This window comes from Mauremys reevesii, linkage group 1 (assembly GCF_016161935.1).
Source record: "Mauremys reevesii isolate NIE-2019 linkage group 1, ASM1616193v1, whole genome shotgun sequence".
NCBI classification, from domain to species: domain Eukaryota; kingdom Metazoa; phylum Chordata; order Testudines; family Geoemydidae; genus Mauremys; species Mauremys reevesii.
The window spans coordinates 322,163,357-322,176,443 of record NC_052623.1 but is presented as its reverse complement, the minus strand read 5'-3'; the positions used below and the strand labels follow the sequence as shown (position 1 = coordinate 322,176,443).

Sequence of the window (13,087 nt, the reverse complement as noted above, 5' to 3'; positions counted from 1 at the left end):
AAATTTTGATGACAAATATTCTTGTCAAAATACTCAGTGGAAATTTCTGACTTTTTGCATTGTGGCTGAAAATTTTTCAGTTTTTATGTGCTGTTTTCCAATTAATTTTTTGAGAAAAACACCCTTTTCATGCACATTTTTATTTAGTCTAAAACCCAATTTTTTTGAGGGAAAATTTTCAACCAGTTCCAGTTTAGTCACTGGCTGTCATGAAATCCCCTCTGTGGGGGCCATATCAATTAAAAAACATCCAGCCAAAATTAATCAAGTCAAGAATGGTGTGATAACTATATCTATGGACATACATGCACACAAACATCATCTACAGAATACGAATAAAAAAAAACACAAGTATTTTTAATACTGTTTTCACTTACCCTGTGAATTATGCCTGCTGAATGGATATACTGTGAAAACAAAAAGATCTGTTAATTGACACTTGCTGAACTCTCAGTAAATTATTATTTCAGTTCTGCTGAAAAAGTGGCCTTATGTGGTGCTAAAGTGATCTGAAATTAATAATACACTTTTTAGAAAACAATGAGTCAATCAAATGTGTTGTCATATAAAAAAATTTAAATATCATTAGATGCCAAGTAGAAAAGTAAAGAGAGATCACAATGTTAGAGGCAGGTGATAATCAGGTTTACACACCTTTATATCAAATATTCAAAGAAAAAAATACAAGTGTATTCATTTTATGACACAATTGCAATTCATTCACCCTATGGATTTCCTGCCAGAGAGATTAGAGAATGATTTCAGAGAAGGTCACACTGGACTCCTAAAACTAAATTTAAGGTATAAGATTATTTTTACTTTCTAAAGAAAGTCTCAAGTATAAAGCTGCTGCCTTTTTCAACCTATAATCATTTCTGTAGCTCTATTTGAATATTGATATTGAATCAGGTCACCATGTTTCCTCACTTTTAATTTCCTCATAATTCATTTTTGTGTCCAGAAACTCTCTGGTATTGTTAGAAAAATAAAATCATCCTGAAATTGGGTTGTGAAATATATAGATTAAAATAAATCCTATTCTTTACTTAAATTCCTGAGCTAGCTACAATAGAAATCTAACCTGCACAATCACAGATTAGGTTCAGATGCCTCTGGTAAACCTCAGATTGAGGAAAGCATGTGCTGTACGACTGCAGTCATCGGATTTAAGCACAGGTTTAACTTTAGGAAAACAGATGCTCAGCTTTAAGCCTGTGCTTAAGCACCCTTCCTGAATAGGTATCCTTTCCAGAATAAAGGCCTGAATGCAAACAAACCTGAAAGTAATCTTAAAAAAACATTTTACCTTGTTGGAATATTTTCATCCTCTTTCCAGGGCTCTGTGTGAGGATGCTCAAGTTTTCAAAACACACATAACTCAACATAATGGATGTCCAAGGACTAAGTTTTAGAAAAACTGATGTTTATACCATACTGAGCAGCACTGGCTATGTTCTGATAGGGACATGCCAATGTGTACATTCCAGTTACTAGGACCTTCTGAAGTTCCGTAGACAGTTTGGTAAATAAGGGAGATAATATTGTTGTTATATCTAATAACTTTGGTTCCTCAAAGGGGCAACCAAAAAGATGCAAAAGCCAGACTGAGATGTGTGTAATGTTTGCTTTTTTGTTATTAGTAGCAATTTGAATTAGACTAGTTTTGACAGTCCACTTGGAATAGTGTGCTATCTGCTACTGTGTCGCATCTTTGAAATATGTCATAGCATGATGATAGACTCTCTAAGATCACTATATAACCATTTGGGAGTTAAATGAAAATCTGTGTTGTTTGGATTTGTAGTCTTAGTTTAAATGCTCAGGAGCATAGCGGTTTTATTCAGATAAGGGACTTTTCTTGATTTGTAAACCACTTCAACTTCTAAACAAAACAACCAGAAGGCAAATACCCGCCTTCATCTTAACACTTTAGAAGAAGAACGGTTCTGCCTGGCTCCACCTCTGACTCTCCCAGCTGGGTTAATGGTTGCAACAGTCCACAAAATCTTCATAGAGAGCAGAGCAGTTACTGATGAATATTCTGCTGGTATAAATTCCATTTTGTGCAGAGATTCTGTAACAGACTGATAATGGGTGCATTAGTAGCAGGTATGTCCATATGCAGTGCTTTGCGAACACTAAACAACCAATCAGGGATGGATCATAATTGGAACCTAAGTGGCAGAAAGGGACAGTAAGGCCCACCTATCAGCTTGGTGTACTAGGAATGCAGAGGAGCTCCGAACTTGGTACAGAGCTCAGGCAAATGAGCTCCTTCTTGCCTTCTGGGCAGCCCTCCACAAATCCTGCCTCTATCCACCCCAAAAAGAACCATGAAGTTAAGCCATAAGCCCTACAGTTGCAAAAAGAAAGGAGAGTCACATGTGTGTTAGGGGTGCCAACCCTCCAGGGTTGTCCAGGAGTCTCCAGGAATTAAATATTAATCTTTGATTAATGATTATATCATGTGATGAAACCTCCAGGAATAGGTCCAATCAAAATTGGCAACCCTAATTGGTGTCCTAGCCATCTGCCTCAGCAGACATATTGTGTATTTTAGTTTTAGATCTCTTTTTTACAGGAAACAAACCAGCACAGGAACTAGTATTTCAAGGTGTACACTGCTTAAAAACTGGAATAATATGACAAGGATGAAATGCCTCCCATGCATGTATTGGTTTTGTGATCTTCTTTCCCTTTGTTGTATTTCAATGGATACATCAGATCATTTAAGGATCTAGAAATTAAGATCATATAGTTAGCTACTATTATTGCATTTAGTGCAAAGGGAAACAAACCTTCATAGACAAAATTTTATTTATTTTTTCTTTTCCATGTATGGAATCTAAGCGTCAGTACTGGAATCCAGTGACCTGTACCCCTACTTTAAGATCAGGCCCAGTGTAGTAAAGCAAGAACACAAGCTTCCCATGCAGCTAGACATACAATTTTAGAGCAATGCTGTTCAGAGTCCATTTTATCTCTGCCCATTGCAAAGACTAAATAACTCCTTATCCTTCCACATTACACAGAGGTTCCCTCTCTCACACCTGACATAACTTGTTTTGAAAGCCAACCTGCTCTTGAACTGCTTACAGTAGTGAGTTTACAAGCCCCATTTTTGCATTCCTAGTGCTGCTTTCATGTTGGGACATATCTGTCTGCCCTTAGCTTTATGTTCTCCTAGACCATCCTTAGCTGATGCGATTATAAAATAGTTTCTTGTTTTGACATAATATGAGCAGAGGGTGCAAGACGAGTCATAACAAGAAGTGTCACAATAAGTGAGTAGGCCTGGGAGAGGGACCCATATACTGGACATTTTCAGCTGGAGGATCAGTTCCATTTGTGAATTGCCTGCAGACCAGACAGTTCCAGCATCATCACTAGGGAGTGAAAAACAACCTCCCATACTCTCTTCCAAAGAACTGACTACTGTACTGTTGGTGCCATGGAACATAGCCTGTAGCACTACTTCTACCACTGACTGGAGGAGACTGGAAACTATGACGTGCTATTTATTTCGTGGATGGAAGGGTGAAGTATATCAGGATGAGAGAAGACTGCTTAAACAAGAGGAAGTCCTGTCACTTGGATACAGAGTCCTGAGAGAATTCCTATGGAAAGTATTTGTTAGAAGTCAGACTCCCAGCGAAGACCGGTAACAAGGAAAGGGTAGACATTTTCCGCCAATGGCCAGTTTTATTTTTGAGCAACAAGTATGTCACAATGACCATATACATTCCAAATTGTTTCTTAATGTCTTCTCACTGAATCCCCTAATACTTCAGATGCTAAGACAGAGTGCAAAACTGTACATAGTTGGGAAGTAAACAGTAGGTCTAGGGACTTTTGCACAAGAATGCAGGATCTAGAAACAGGAATTGTAAAAGAATTTCAGCCTCGGGAGCTTTAGTAAAAATGGGCCTCAGCCACCTTCAGGGAAGAGAACAGTTTTCCTTAAACATCCGACTTTTGCTAATGGTCTCTCCCCCACCATACCTAGGAATGAGTGTTAGAAATGCAAAGGAGGAAAAAACAACTCATTTAAACACGTTGGATATAATTTACATGTTTACTGAACACTCTTCTTAATAGAGAGATGGTGAGACCAAATTATTTAGCACTTCATTTCTGATGCCAGGTTTCTTTCATAAATGTTTGGTTTTTTGTAAATCAAGATATTTGAATCTACATTGCAGTGTACTCCAATACTGAGGACACTACTCCAGCTTAGTTCAGAATATTTTCATTTTGACGGAGTCTCTCTCTAAAATGGGATTTTGCACTCTCCTATTACGGATTTTTACCCATTCTCTCATAAAAGTATCTATTAGCAGAAAGATTTAGACCATATCAGTCATTTCCCTCACAACATTGTCACCATTTCATCTTAACAACTGGTCTTATTTCTCTGATTAGGATGAACAAATTGATTTGTAGTACAGGAAACTTGGGAATAGCTAAAAGGCAAATTTTGGTACCCTATGCAAATTCAGGTCAGTAAATTACTGCACCCTGTTGGTAAACTCTTCATCATCAGTCACCTGATAATAAGTGTTCTTGGCTGCACATAAAATATGAATCTTCCCACTGACTTCAACGTTTTTTGGACCAACTGCTTTGAGCATTTTAGAGTATAACCAATACAGGAAGATATGGCAAGGGAGTCTGAAAAGTGAAGTCTAGTGAATATTTTTTAAGGGAAAAAAAGGGAATGACTGAATTTAGTACTCATGAAAACAAGAGTCTAATAGCATTAAGTTGAGTCTAACGTAACAAGGGCTGGCGTTGTGGGAACGTCACTCAGACAAACAGCACTGCAATGTTCCTGCTTTTAGATCAGTTCTTTGGAGACTTTTCCAGCTAGACACAGTGCTTGCTCATAGTGAATTATCGTAGGGAGAAAGATCCAAAGTATAGTGCCATGGATGACAGGTGAAGTAGTAAAGATTATTGTTGAATGTCTGATTCACAATATGAAGGACTAAAACATCAAAAATTAATGGATGAATAAAGCCGTACATTTTTGCTGATAATGCTGAGGTTATCAGAGATGCACTCCTCCATATGACCAGATGGAAAGCAGTTTTGCAAATAGTCAAGGGAATCATTTCTATTGAAAGATACAGTAAGATTAGGGTATTGAGCTATACTGGTTTACTAGGATTATCTCAGCATCTCTGCAAGATTTGCTGGAACTGGAATGCCCCAGTTTCTCCAAACCCTGGGATGTCGGGTCACCTATGGAGCTTCCTCCCATTTCCTCTTTACCCAGTGTACTTCATACATCAGCTTTTCACACCTGCTTTTCCAGCTTCCTATGAATGCAGTGCATCTGATTAGCAGAGACAGAGACATCCTTTGGGGCTCACAAAGCCTACTCCTGTGGGTGGCTCTATGACTGTAGGGGCCTAAATATGTCAGGGCTAATCTATGTATTTTTTTTCACAGTAGGTTTCTAGCCCTTTTCCTTACGAAGATATCCTAAAAAGGTAAATCAAGCCCTACAGTTGGAAATTCAGAATTGATTTTTTTTCCCCCTGAAGATCCCATCTACCCCACTACTGTCAACTCAGGCTGGTCTTTAACATTCATGAAACCCTTGAGCACAAATCTTTTTACTTGGAGCCAGGGGCAAATGAATAAATGAGGGACAAGATAAAAATATACACACTAAATCTGGAAACAAGAGAAAACAATACAGACACAAAGGGGTAAATGTACGAAGTAGTGGAGTGAGGTCAGAGGGGAGGTGACAGCACTCCTAGGCACCCATCACCAGAGTATCCAGGCACAATGTGTCCTGTTCTTTTGGCTTCAAATGTTTGAAAGGTGCAATGTAAATTAGAAAGAAAAACTGGTTAGAATCTGATCAGGCATGATACGCCTGTCTCATTTAGGGCTTGATTCTGCAGTTTACAAAGCACAGGGGGATCCACTCCACCCATATTAACTTCAGTGAAACTCTGCATGAGTGCAAGGCTCTTCTTGTGTTGTAAATTGCAGGATCCAGACTTTGAAGACCAAACATTCACAGAGAAAGGAATCGCCAAAAATATACATCTAATTCAAAATTCTGCTATTCCATGGCAAACTGCATAGAGTTTGTCTCCCAGGGTGAAGGGAATTCAATTCTACAGAAATGGCTGTCACTGTGGGAAAGACAGGTTTCAGCCTGCCAAAGTAGGTCAAGGCACTTTCAGCAATCAAATCTCAACTGTATGCTAAAATTGTTGTTGAAGCACAGCGTGTTAATAAGGACAGAATACAGCATCTTTTATAAGGAAGCTCTCTCCTTTTGGATGCACAGCTTTCACTAGAAGGAAACAACAAAAAATAAACAACATACTTAAAAACCAGAACAACACACACCGTAATTTAAAAGTTAGAGTCAACGTTTTCATTTGCATTCCTAATCTAGAATGAGACAGATTCTAATCTTCCATTTATAGGAATCATTCAGAAACATGGGGTTTCAAAAATATTTTTCTGTTTTTTTTAATATCATTCATGGTTCAAAAATAGAATGTTAATGATCATTGTCTATTTTGTGATAATAAGACAGAAAATATCATATTGCCTCTATATAAATCCATCGTATGCCCACATCTTGAATACTGCATGCAGATGTGGTCGCCACATCTCAAAAAAAGATATATTGGAACTGGAACAGGTTCAGAAAAGGGCAACAAAAATGATTAGGGGTATGGAACTGCTGCCATATGAGGAGAGATTAATAAGACTGAGACCTCTGGAAAAGAGACAACTAAGGGGGGATATGATAGAGGTCTATAAAATCATGACTAGTGTGGAGAAAGTAAATATGGAAGTGTTATTTACTCCTTCTCATAACACAAGAACTAGGGGCCACTCAATGAAATTAATTGGTAGTAGGTTTAAAACAAACAAAAGGAAGTATTTTTTCACACAACGCCCAGTCAACTGTGGAACTCTTTGCCAGAGGATGTTGTGAAGGCCAAGACTATAACAGGGTTCAAAAAGGAACTAGATATCTTCATGGAGGATAGGTCCATCACTGGCTACTAGCCAGGATGGGCGAGGATGGTGTCCCTAGCCTCTTTTTGCCAGAAGCTGGGAATGGGTGACAGGGGATGGATCACTTGTTCATTCCCTCTGGGGCACCTGGCATTGGTCACTGTTGGAAAACAGGATACTGGTCTAGATGGACCTTTGGTCTGACCCAGTTTGGCCGTTCTTATGAAAGCCAGGTGAAACAAAACAGAGGACAATGAAGATGGAAATCTGTTTATTTAGCTGAAATGAGGGAAAGACAAACATACACACTGTACAGCAGTTTAGTATATGAGACTGGATACTTCAGAGGTGATCCACAATCATTTATAAACAGTATCAGTATTAAAAGACAGTACATATGAGAAGAATATTTCTGATAGCGGAAGGCTCTATAATCTATCAAACAAGGGTATAATAAGATACGACTGGAAGCTGAAGTTAGATAAATTTAGGCTAGAAACAAGATGGAATTTTTTAAACAGTGAGAGTAACTAACCATTGGAACAACTTACCTAGGGATGTGGAGATTTCTTCAACACTTGAGGTCTTTAAATCAAAATTAGATGTCTCTTTTAAAAAAAATGCTTTAGCTCAATGTTAAGATATGGGCTTAATATACGAAACAGTGAAATTCTGTATCCTGTATTATGCAGGAGGTCAGACTAGATGATCACAATGGTCCTTTCTAGCCTTAAAATTTATGAATATGTCCATTAGCAAATAAAAATATCAAACTCTGAGATAGTATCAAACTATGCTCCCAAAAATCATTGAAAAGTGATGCTGTTTCAATGGATACTTTTCCAGCATCTTTCATCCCCCATCATTTACAATTTTTTCTGTACAGATGGCTGACTTCTTTTGTGGGGTGGAGGGATGAGAGAGGTTTTGAAGACGTTCTAGCTTCTCTCAGCCACATTACACACTAATTTGTCACTAAAAATCCATAGTGTGTGTTAGCATGTTTTTTCTCTACACCAAGCCACCCCACCATCTCATGCTAGTAGACTTCAGAGATCCTTCAGATCTATTGGGAAAGACTACATAAAACGTTACGAGATGGAAGTATATTTTAGAATTTCACAGGTAATGTCAGAACCCTGATTAGTCAAGGTAATTAAGCCTGTGAGCAATCCCATTGATATCAGTAGGATGAGTCATGTGCTTAAAGCAAGGCATGTGCTTTAGTGCCTTGCTGAATTGGGGCCCAATTCTGTAAGAGGCTGAGGATTCTCAACTCTCATTAACTCTAGCGGGAGTCAAGGAAGTTTAGCACCTCACAAGGGCAGATCTTTACTCTGGGATGCCCATGCCTAAAGGTCTCTGTTCATCTTATCAAAAAGGGGTTAAAACAAATTTACAATAAGCACAGGTAATATGAGCATGAAAGGAGATCCCCAGAGATAGTTAATTAAAATAAACAGAACTAACATGAAAGCAAAAACTGGAAAGGCATCACATCTGATGTCACATCTCCAGTAGATACAGCAGAGGGAAAGCACTGTTCCCTTAACCACAGCACTTTAAACTGACTTTGAAAAATCTGCAGATTAGCAAATAGGAGACTTGTAAAACTGACCGTGTAACCTGGTGCTCTGCACTGTCGTATTCAAAATCCAAGTTTGATTCTTGGCTTGGGATCAAATCTTGGCCCCACTGAAATCAGTGCCATTGTCTTCCGCAGGGCTAGGATTTCACCCCTGATTTCTAATTACCTCAGCTAGAGGAGGCTAGGTGTGCCAAAGAAGCAGCACAATCAACTGCTGGAGGAGGATGGACTAAAATCACAGTAGTGACTTTTCCGGCTTGTTAAAATAAAAGTGTTGATGGCCTACAAGAGAGTCTTCGTGGATCAAATATATTTGCAACTACAAAATCAGACCATCAGGACAAGGGACTCACACTCCAACCCCCACACGTGATTTTTGAAAAAATATAAGCAAATATTCACCATCAAGAAACACATCCATTGTGGGGAATTCCAGAGCTCACAATGTCTATAGGGAGATTAAATTTTGCTCAGCTTTCAAATATTGCAAAATGTATGCAGCTTTCTAAACCAATTTTCTGAGAAAAAAATTAACTTGTGAAAGTAAGAAAGTAATAAAAATGGCAAACCTTTAGGCCCTTTAACATTTGATAGACCAGGAACTGGATTCGATCTTCAGTTAGTTTCTCATGCTTCATTATCTTACTCAAGTCTGTTCCCATAAATGGCATGACTAGGTAGCTAAAGAAAATGGAGTACAAAATAACTCCATCAAGTTTGTCAAAGTGAAACATACCTGTACATTACATCTCAATGACAATTAGAAATTACAGTTCTTACCATTTAGTTAAGCTACTGGTTAATTTGATCTCCCATTTAATTAAATACCTCTAGAACCAAATAATTTCTACTAAAAATAATATTACTTCCATGCTTTATTTTTATCAATTATGATTGTTTGAAGCAGGTACTGAGTAACTCAATCACTGGTTATAGGGAGTTGTCAATTAATAGGAAATGACAAATTCTGAACAAGATAAAAGAGCCCAAGGAAGATCTTTCTGTGCTTAAAAGATAACTAGATAAAAAGCTCTATAATTTACACATTGTTTACCTTAGAAGAACTATCATGAGTTATGCAAACCAGTGGGTACTATCCATAACAAGGTCAACTACATACCTCAGTCAAAGTGACAGGAACAAGATCTGATCAAAGTCAGAAGAGGGTATTACTGTAAGGCATGATTTCTCAACCTGGAGGTCATGAAAAAGTATCAGGGGGTCATGACCACCCTGCACTTCCCATATTTCTAAATGGGAAGGGAGTCCAGCTATGGAAAAGGCTGAGAACTATTGCTGTATGTCAAGTAGATATTTCAGGCCTAACCTTAAGAATGGGACAGTTTGGGACCTCATGTTTCTGAGGGCCTTCAGTAAGCTCACAATTCAGAATCTAGCCCTAATGTCCAACTCTGACAGGAGGACCAGCCTATGGCAACTAATATAGCCAAATACATTTCCAGCAGTTTAAGGATCAAACCTTAAGGCTGCACCTGCATATAATGAAAACTAGACTCAGTTATGATGTGTAGAAATACATTTGGTCATTGTCTGAGCTATAAATATTTCACCAATTTGTCTTAAAGGGTTTTTCTTTGTTTAAAATCTATGGAGTTTCAATATTTTATGTTCAGTCTTACAATAACTGAGGTTTGCCACACAGCATCAATGTCATTAAGAGAAAAATAGAAAAAATTATTCTCAAATTAAAGAAAGAGCAACAGACATTGAATGGTAAATCACAGAGAAAGGGGACAATAAGGTAGTTCCAAAGAACTTTGGCTGGAATTATCGAAAGAGCCTAAGGGAATGAGGCTCCCAAATCCCTTTCAATGGGATTAAGCACCTAACTCCCTCAGACTTCCTTTGGGGCAAAGTTTAAGTAATTTAATTCAAGTACAATGTGGAGAAACAGAAGATAAGTGGAGGAGCAGAGAATGAAACCTTTCTGCTCTCTATCAGTATATTTATGGCACATGAAAAAACATGGCTCACTGATAAAGTGGATGACCTGGACAATAGATTTTAACCTCAAATATATTGGTGTTCCAGAACAATGAAAGCATAGATTGACAAATTATTTTTTCCACGATCTTATCAAAGTCAATTATCGAGAGGCCATGAATATTTGAAGTGAGCTAGAAAGAACTTAGTGAATATTCTAGCAAAAATATAGGGTTTAAGGAAAAAATCTAGAGGATTTACTAATGACATTTTTGTTATTAATTACTAATTATTATTAGAGATATTCAAAACATGCTGAAGGGATTCAGAAGCACTGATCCAGAGGTTCTCAAACTGGGGGTCATGACCCCTCAGGGGTTCGCAAGCTCTATTTCACCTCCAGCATTTATAAATAGTATTAAATATATATAAAAAAGTTTTTAATTTATAAGGGTGGTTGCTATGTGAAAGGGGTAGGGTTGCCAACTTTCTAATAGCACAAAACTGAACTCCCTGGCCCCGCCCCATGTCCCGCCCCTTCCAGAGGCCACACCTATGCCCCATCCCTTCTCTAGGCCCCACCCCCTGCTCGCTCCATCCCCCCTCCCTCCGTCGCTCGCTCTCCCCCCCCCTCACTCACTTTCACTGGGCTGGAGCAGGGGGTTGGGTGCGGGGGAGGTGTGAGGGCTCCAGCTGGGGGTGCGGACTCTGGGGTAGGGCCGGGGATGAAGGGTTTGGGGTGCAGGAAGGGGCTTATGACTAGGGTGGGGGGTGCAGGCTCCGAGAGGGAGTTTGGGTGTGGGAGGGGACTCTGGGCTGGGGCAGGGGGTTGGGAGTCCCTGGGACCCCTAGAGTCTAGACACATGGGCGACCAGGGAGGCTCCTCAGCACCGAGAGCTGCCCTCGCGCCCAGAGGCACTGCCCCCGCAGCTCCCATTGGTCACGGTTCCCAGCCAATGGGAGTTGCGGACCTGGCACTCGGGTGGGGGCAGGGCATGGAGCCTCCCTGAGCCTAGGGACTGAAAGGATCTAGCTGCTGCTTCTTGGAGACACACAGAGCCAAGGCAGGTAGGAAGCCTGCATTAGCCCCAGGCCCCTGCTGTGCCACCAACTGGACTTTGAACAGCCTGGTTGGTGGTGCCGACCGGACCTGCAGGGTCCACTTTCAATCAGGCGTTCCGATCAAAAACTGGACACCAGGCAACCCTAGAAAGTGGTCACCAATACAAAAGTTTGAGAACTACTGCACTAATCCAACATTCAATGGAACTTGTGCTCCTAAATCCTTTAGGTGCTTTTGCAAATTCATTATTATATTTTGGTGACACAAAAACACTGGTTGAGACAGGGACCCATTGTGCTGGGTATTGGACAAACGTATGTGAAGATACAGTCCCTGCCCCACACCTCTTACAATCTAAGGGCCTGGGCCTGTAATCTGATACATTTGGGTGGCCACCTCCACCCATGCAGACCACCACCAATTCCTTTAATGTAGGACAAAATGCAACCAGTGATAAACAACAGTATGGGAAGGAGGTCATTTGATTACACTAACTAGCTATATGTACGTATAACTCCCAAGGAGATTACTTAGATTCCTCGTACTCTGTGTGCTGGTAGCTCAGAGAGAGGCACACAGTCCCTGGTAGGGAGGGGGAGCCAAAGGCAGACTCAGAGTCTGCTTGGCAACCAAGAGGAAGACAGATGCCCTTCCCAGGGAGCTCAGGAGAGTGGAGAAGTCATTTTGGAGCAATCTAGACTCTGGAATCAGCCAGAGAAGGGGAAGGACTGGCCTCTGGGGACCTGAAAGCAAGGTCCCTCCGCTTGGGCCTTGCCGTCTCCAAAGGCGACTTCCAGTTTGTAGAGTTTTGATCTCTATGTGAGATCAGTCACCATGTGGCCAGCTCTGCTCTGTCTGCTAGCCGGGGTTGCTGCCTACTGTGAGTGTGTCTGAGCACTGGGGTGGGAGACTAAAATCCAGATTTTACTATAGTTTTGTAATCTCCACCGTGCTCCTTACACCCCTTTGTGGTAAGGGGAAATCCTGGCACCAGTAGCACCCTGACTCCTGCATGAAGAGGACACCTGCCAGCAGTGGTTGTCAGCCCTCTGCAGTGACTGAGGAGTCCAGAGCCATCTCTGAACCTTAGGATCTGTGGTGGAGTTGTGAGTCACCAGCTTTTAGTTAGCTAGTCAGGGAAATTGTTTGGGAAACCACTTACCAGGAGCGCCATTTCAGGGTGTTGGGGGGGCTCAAGCCCCTCCTCCCCCCCAGTTTCATATTTGAGGTTTGCTAACAGCACATGCCCTACCCCCAGACAGAGCTCTTAACTGCAACACAACTTGAGTGTGACTCGTGATGAGTTCTGTGCTGCTCCAAGCTTCAGCCTTTGGGGCAGGGAGTTTGTTTATAAAGAGAGGCAGGGTGATTAAGATAACAAAAGGCTTGTCATTAAATTAAATTAAGGATCATTAGATGATCCTGAAAGCATTGCCAGGCACTCCAGTTAAAAAATAGAAAACAAAGGGTAGGAATAAATGGTGAGACTAGAG

At 40.4% G+C, this 13,087-nt stretch overlaps 1 protein-coding gene across 2 annotated transcripts in view; it reads right to left on the bottom strand.

Moving 5' to 3' along the window:
- MAPK12 (mitogen-activated protein kinase 12) overlaps positions 1-13,087 on the bottom strand; it is a 79,504-nt gene that overhangs the window by 26,869 nt on the left and 39,548 nt on the right. For both annotated transcript variants that reach the window (XM_039512046.1, XM_039512047.1), the window contains exons 4-5: positions 9,157-9,268; positions 378-407 (exon numbers count right to left, since the gene is read on the bottom strand). In XM_039512046.1, the coding sequence (XP_039367980.1) occupies positions 378-407; positions 9,157-9,268 (142 nt within the window). The remainder of the gene's footprint in view (positions 1-377; positions 408-9,156; positions 9,269-13,087) is intronic.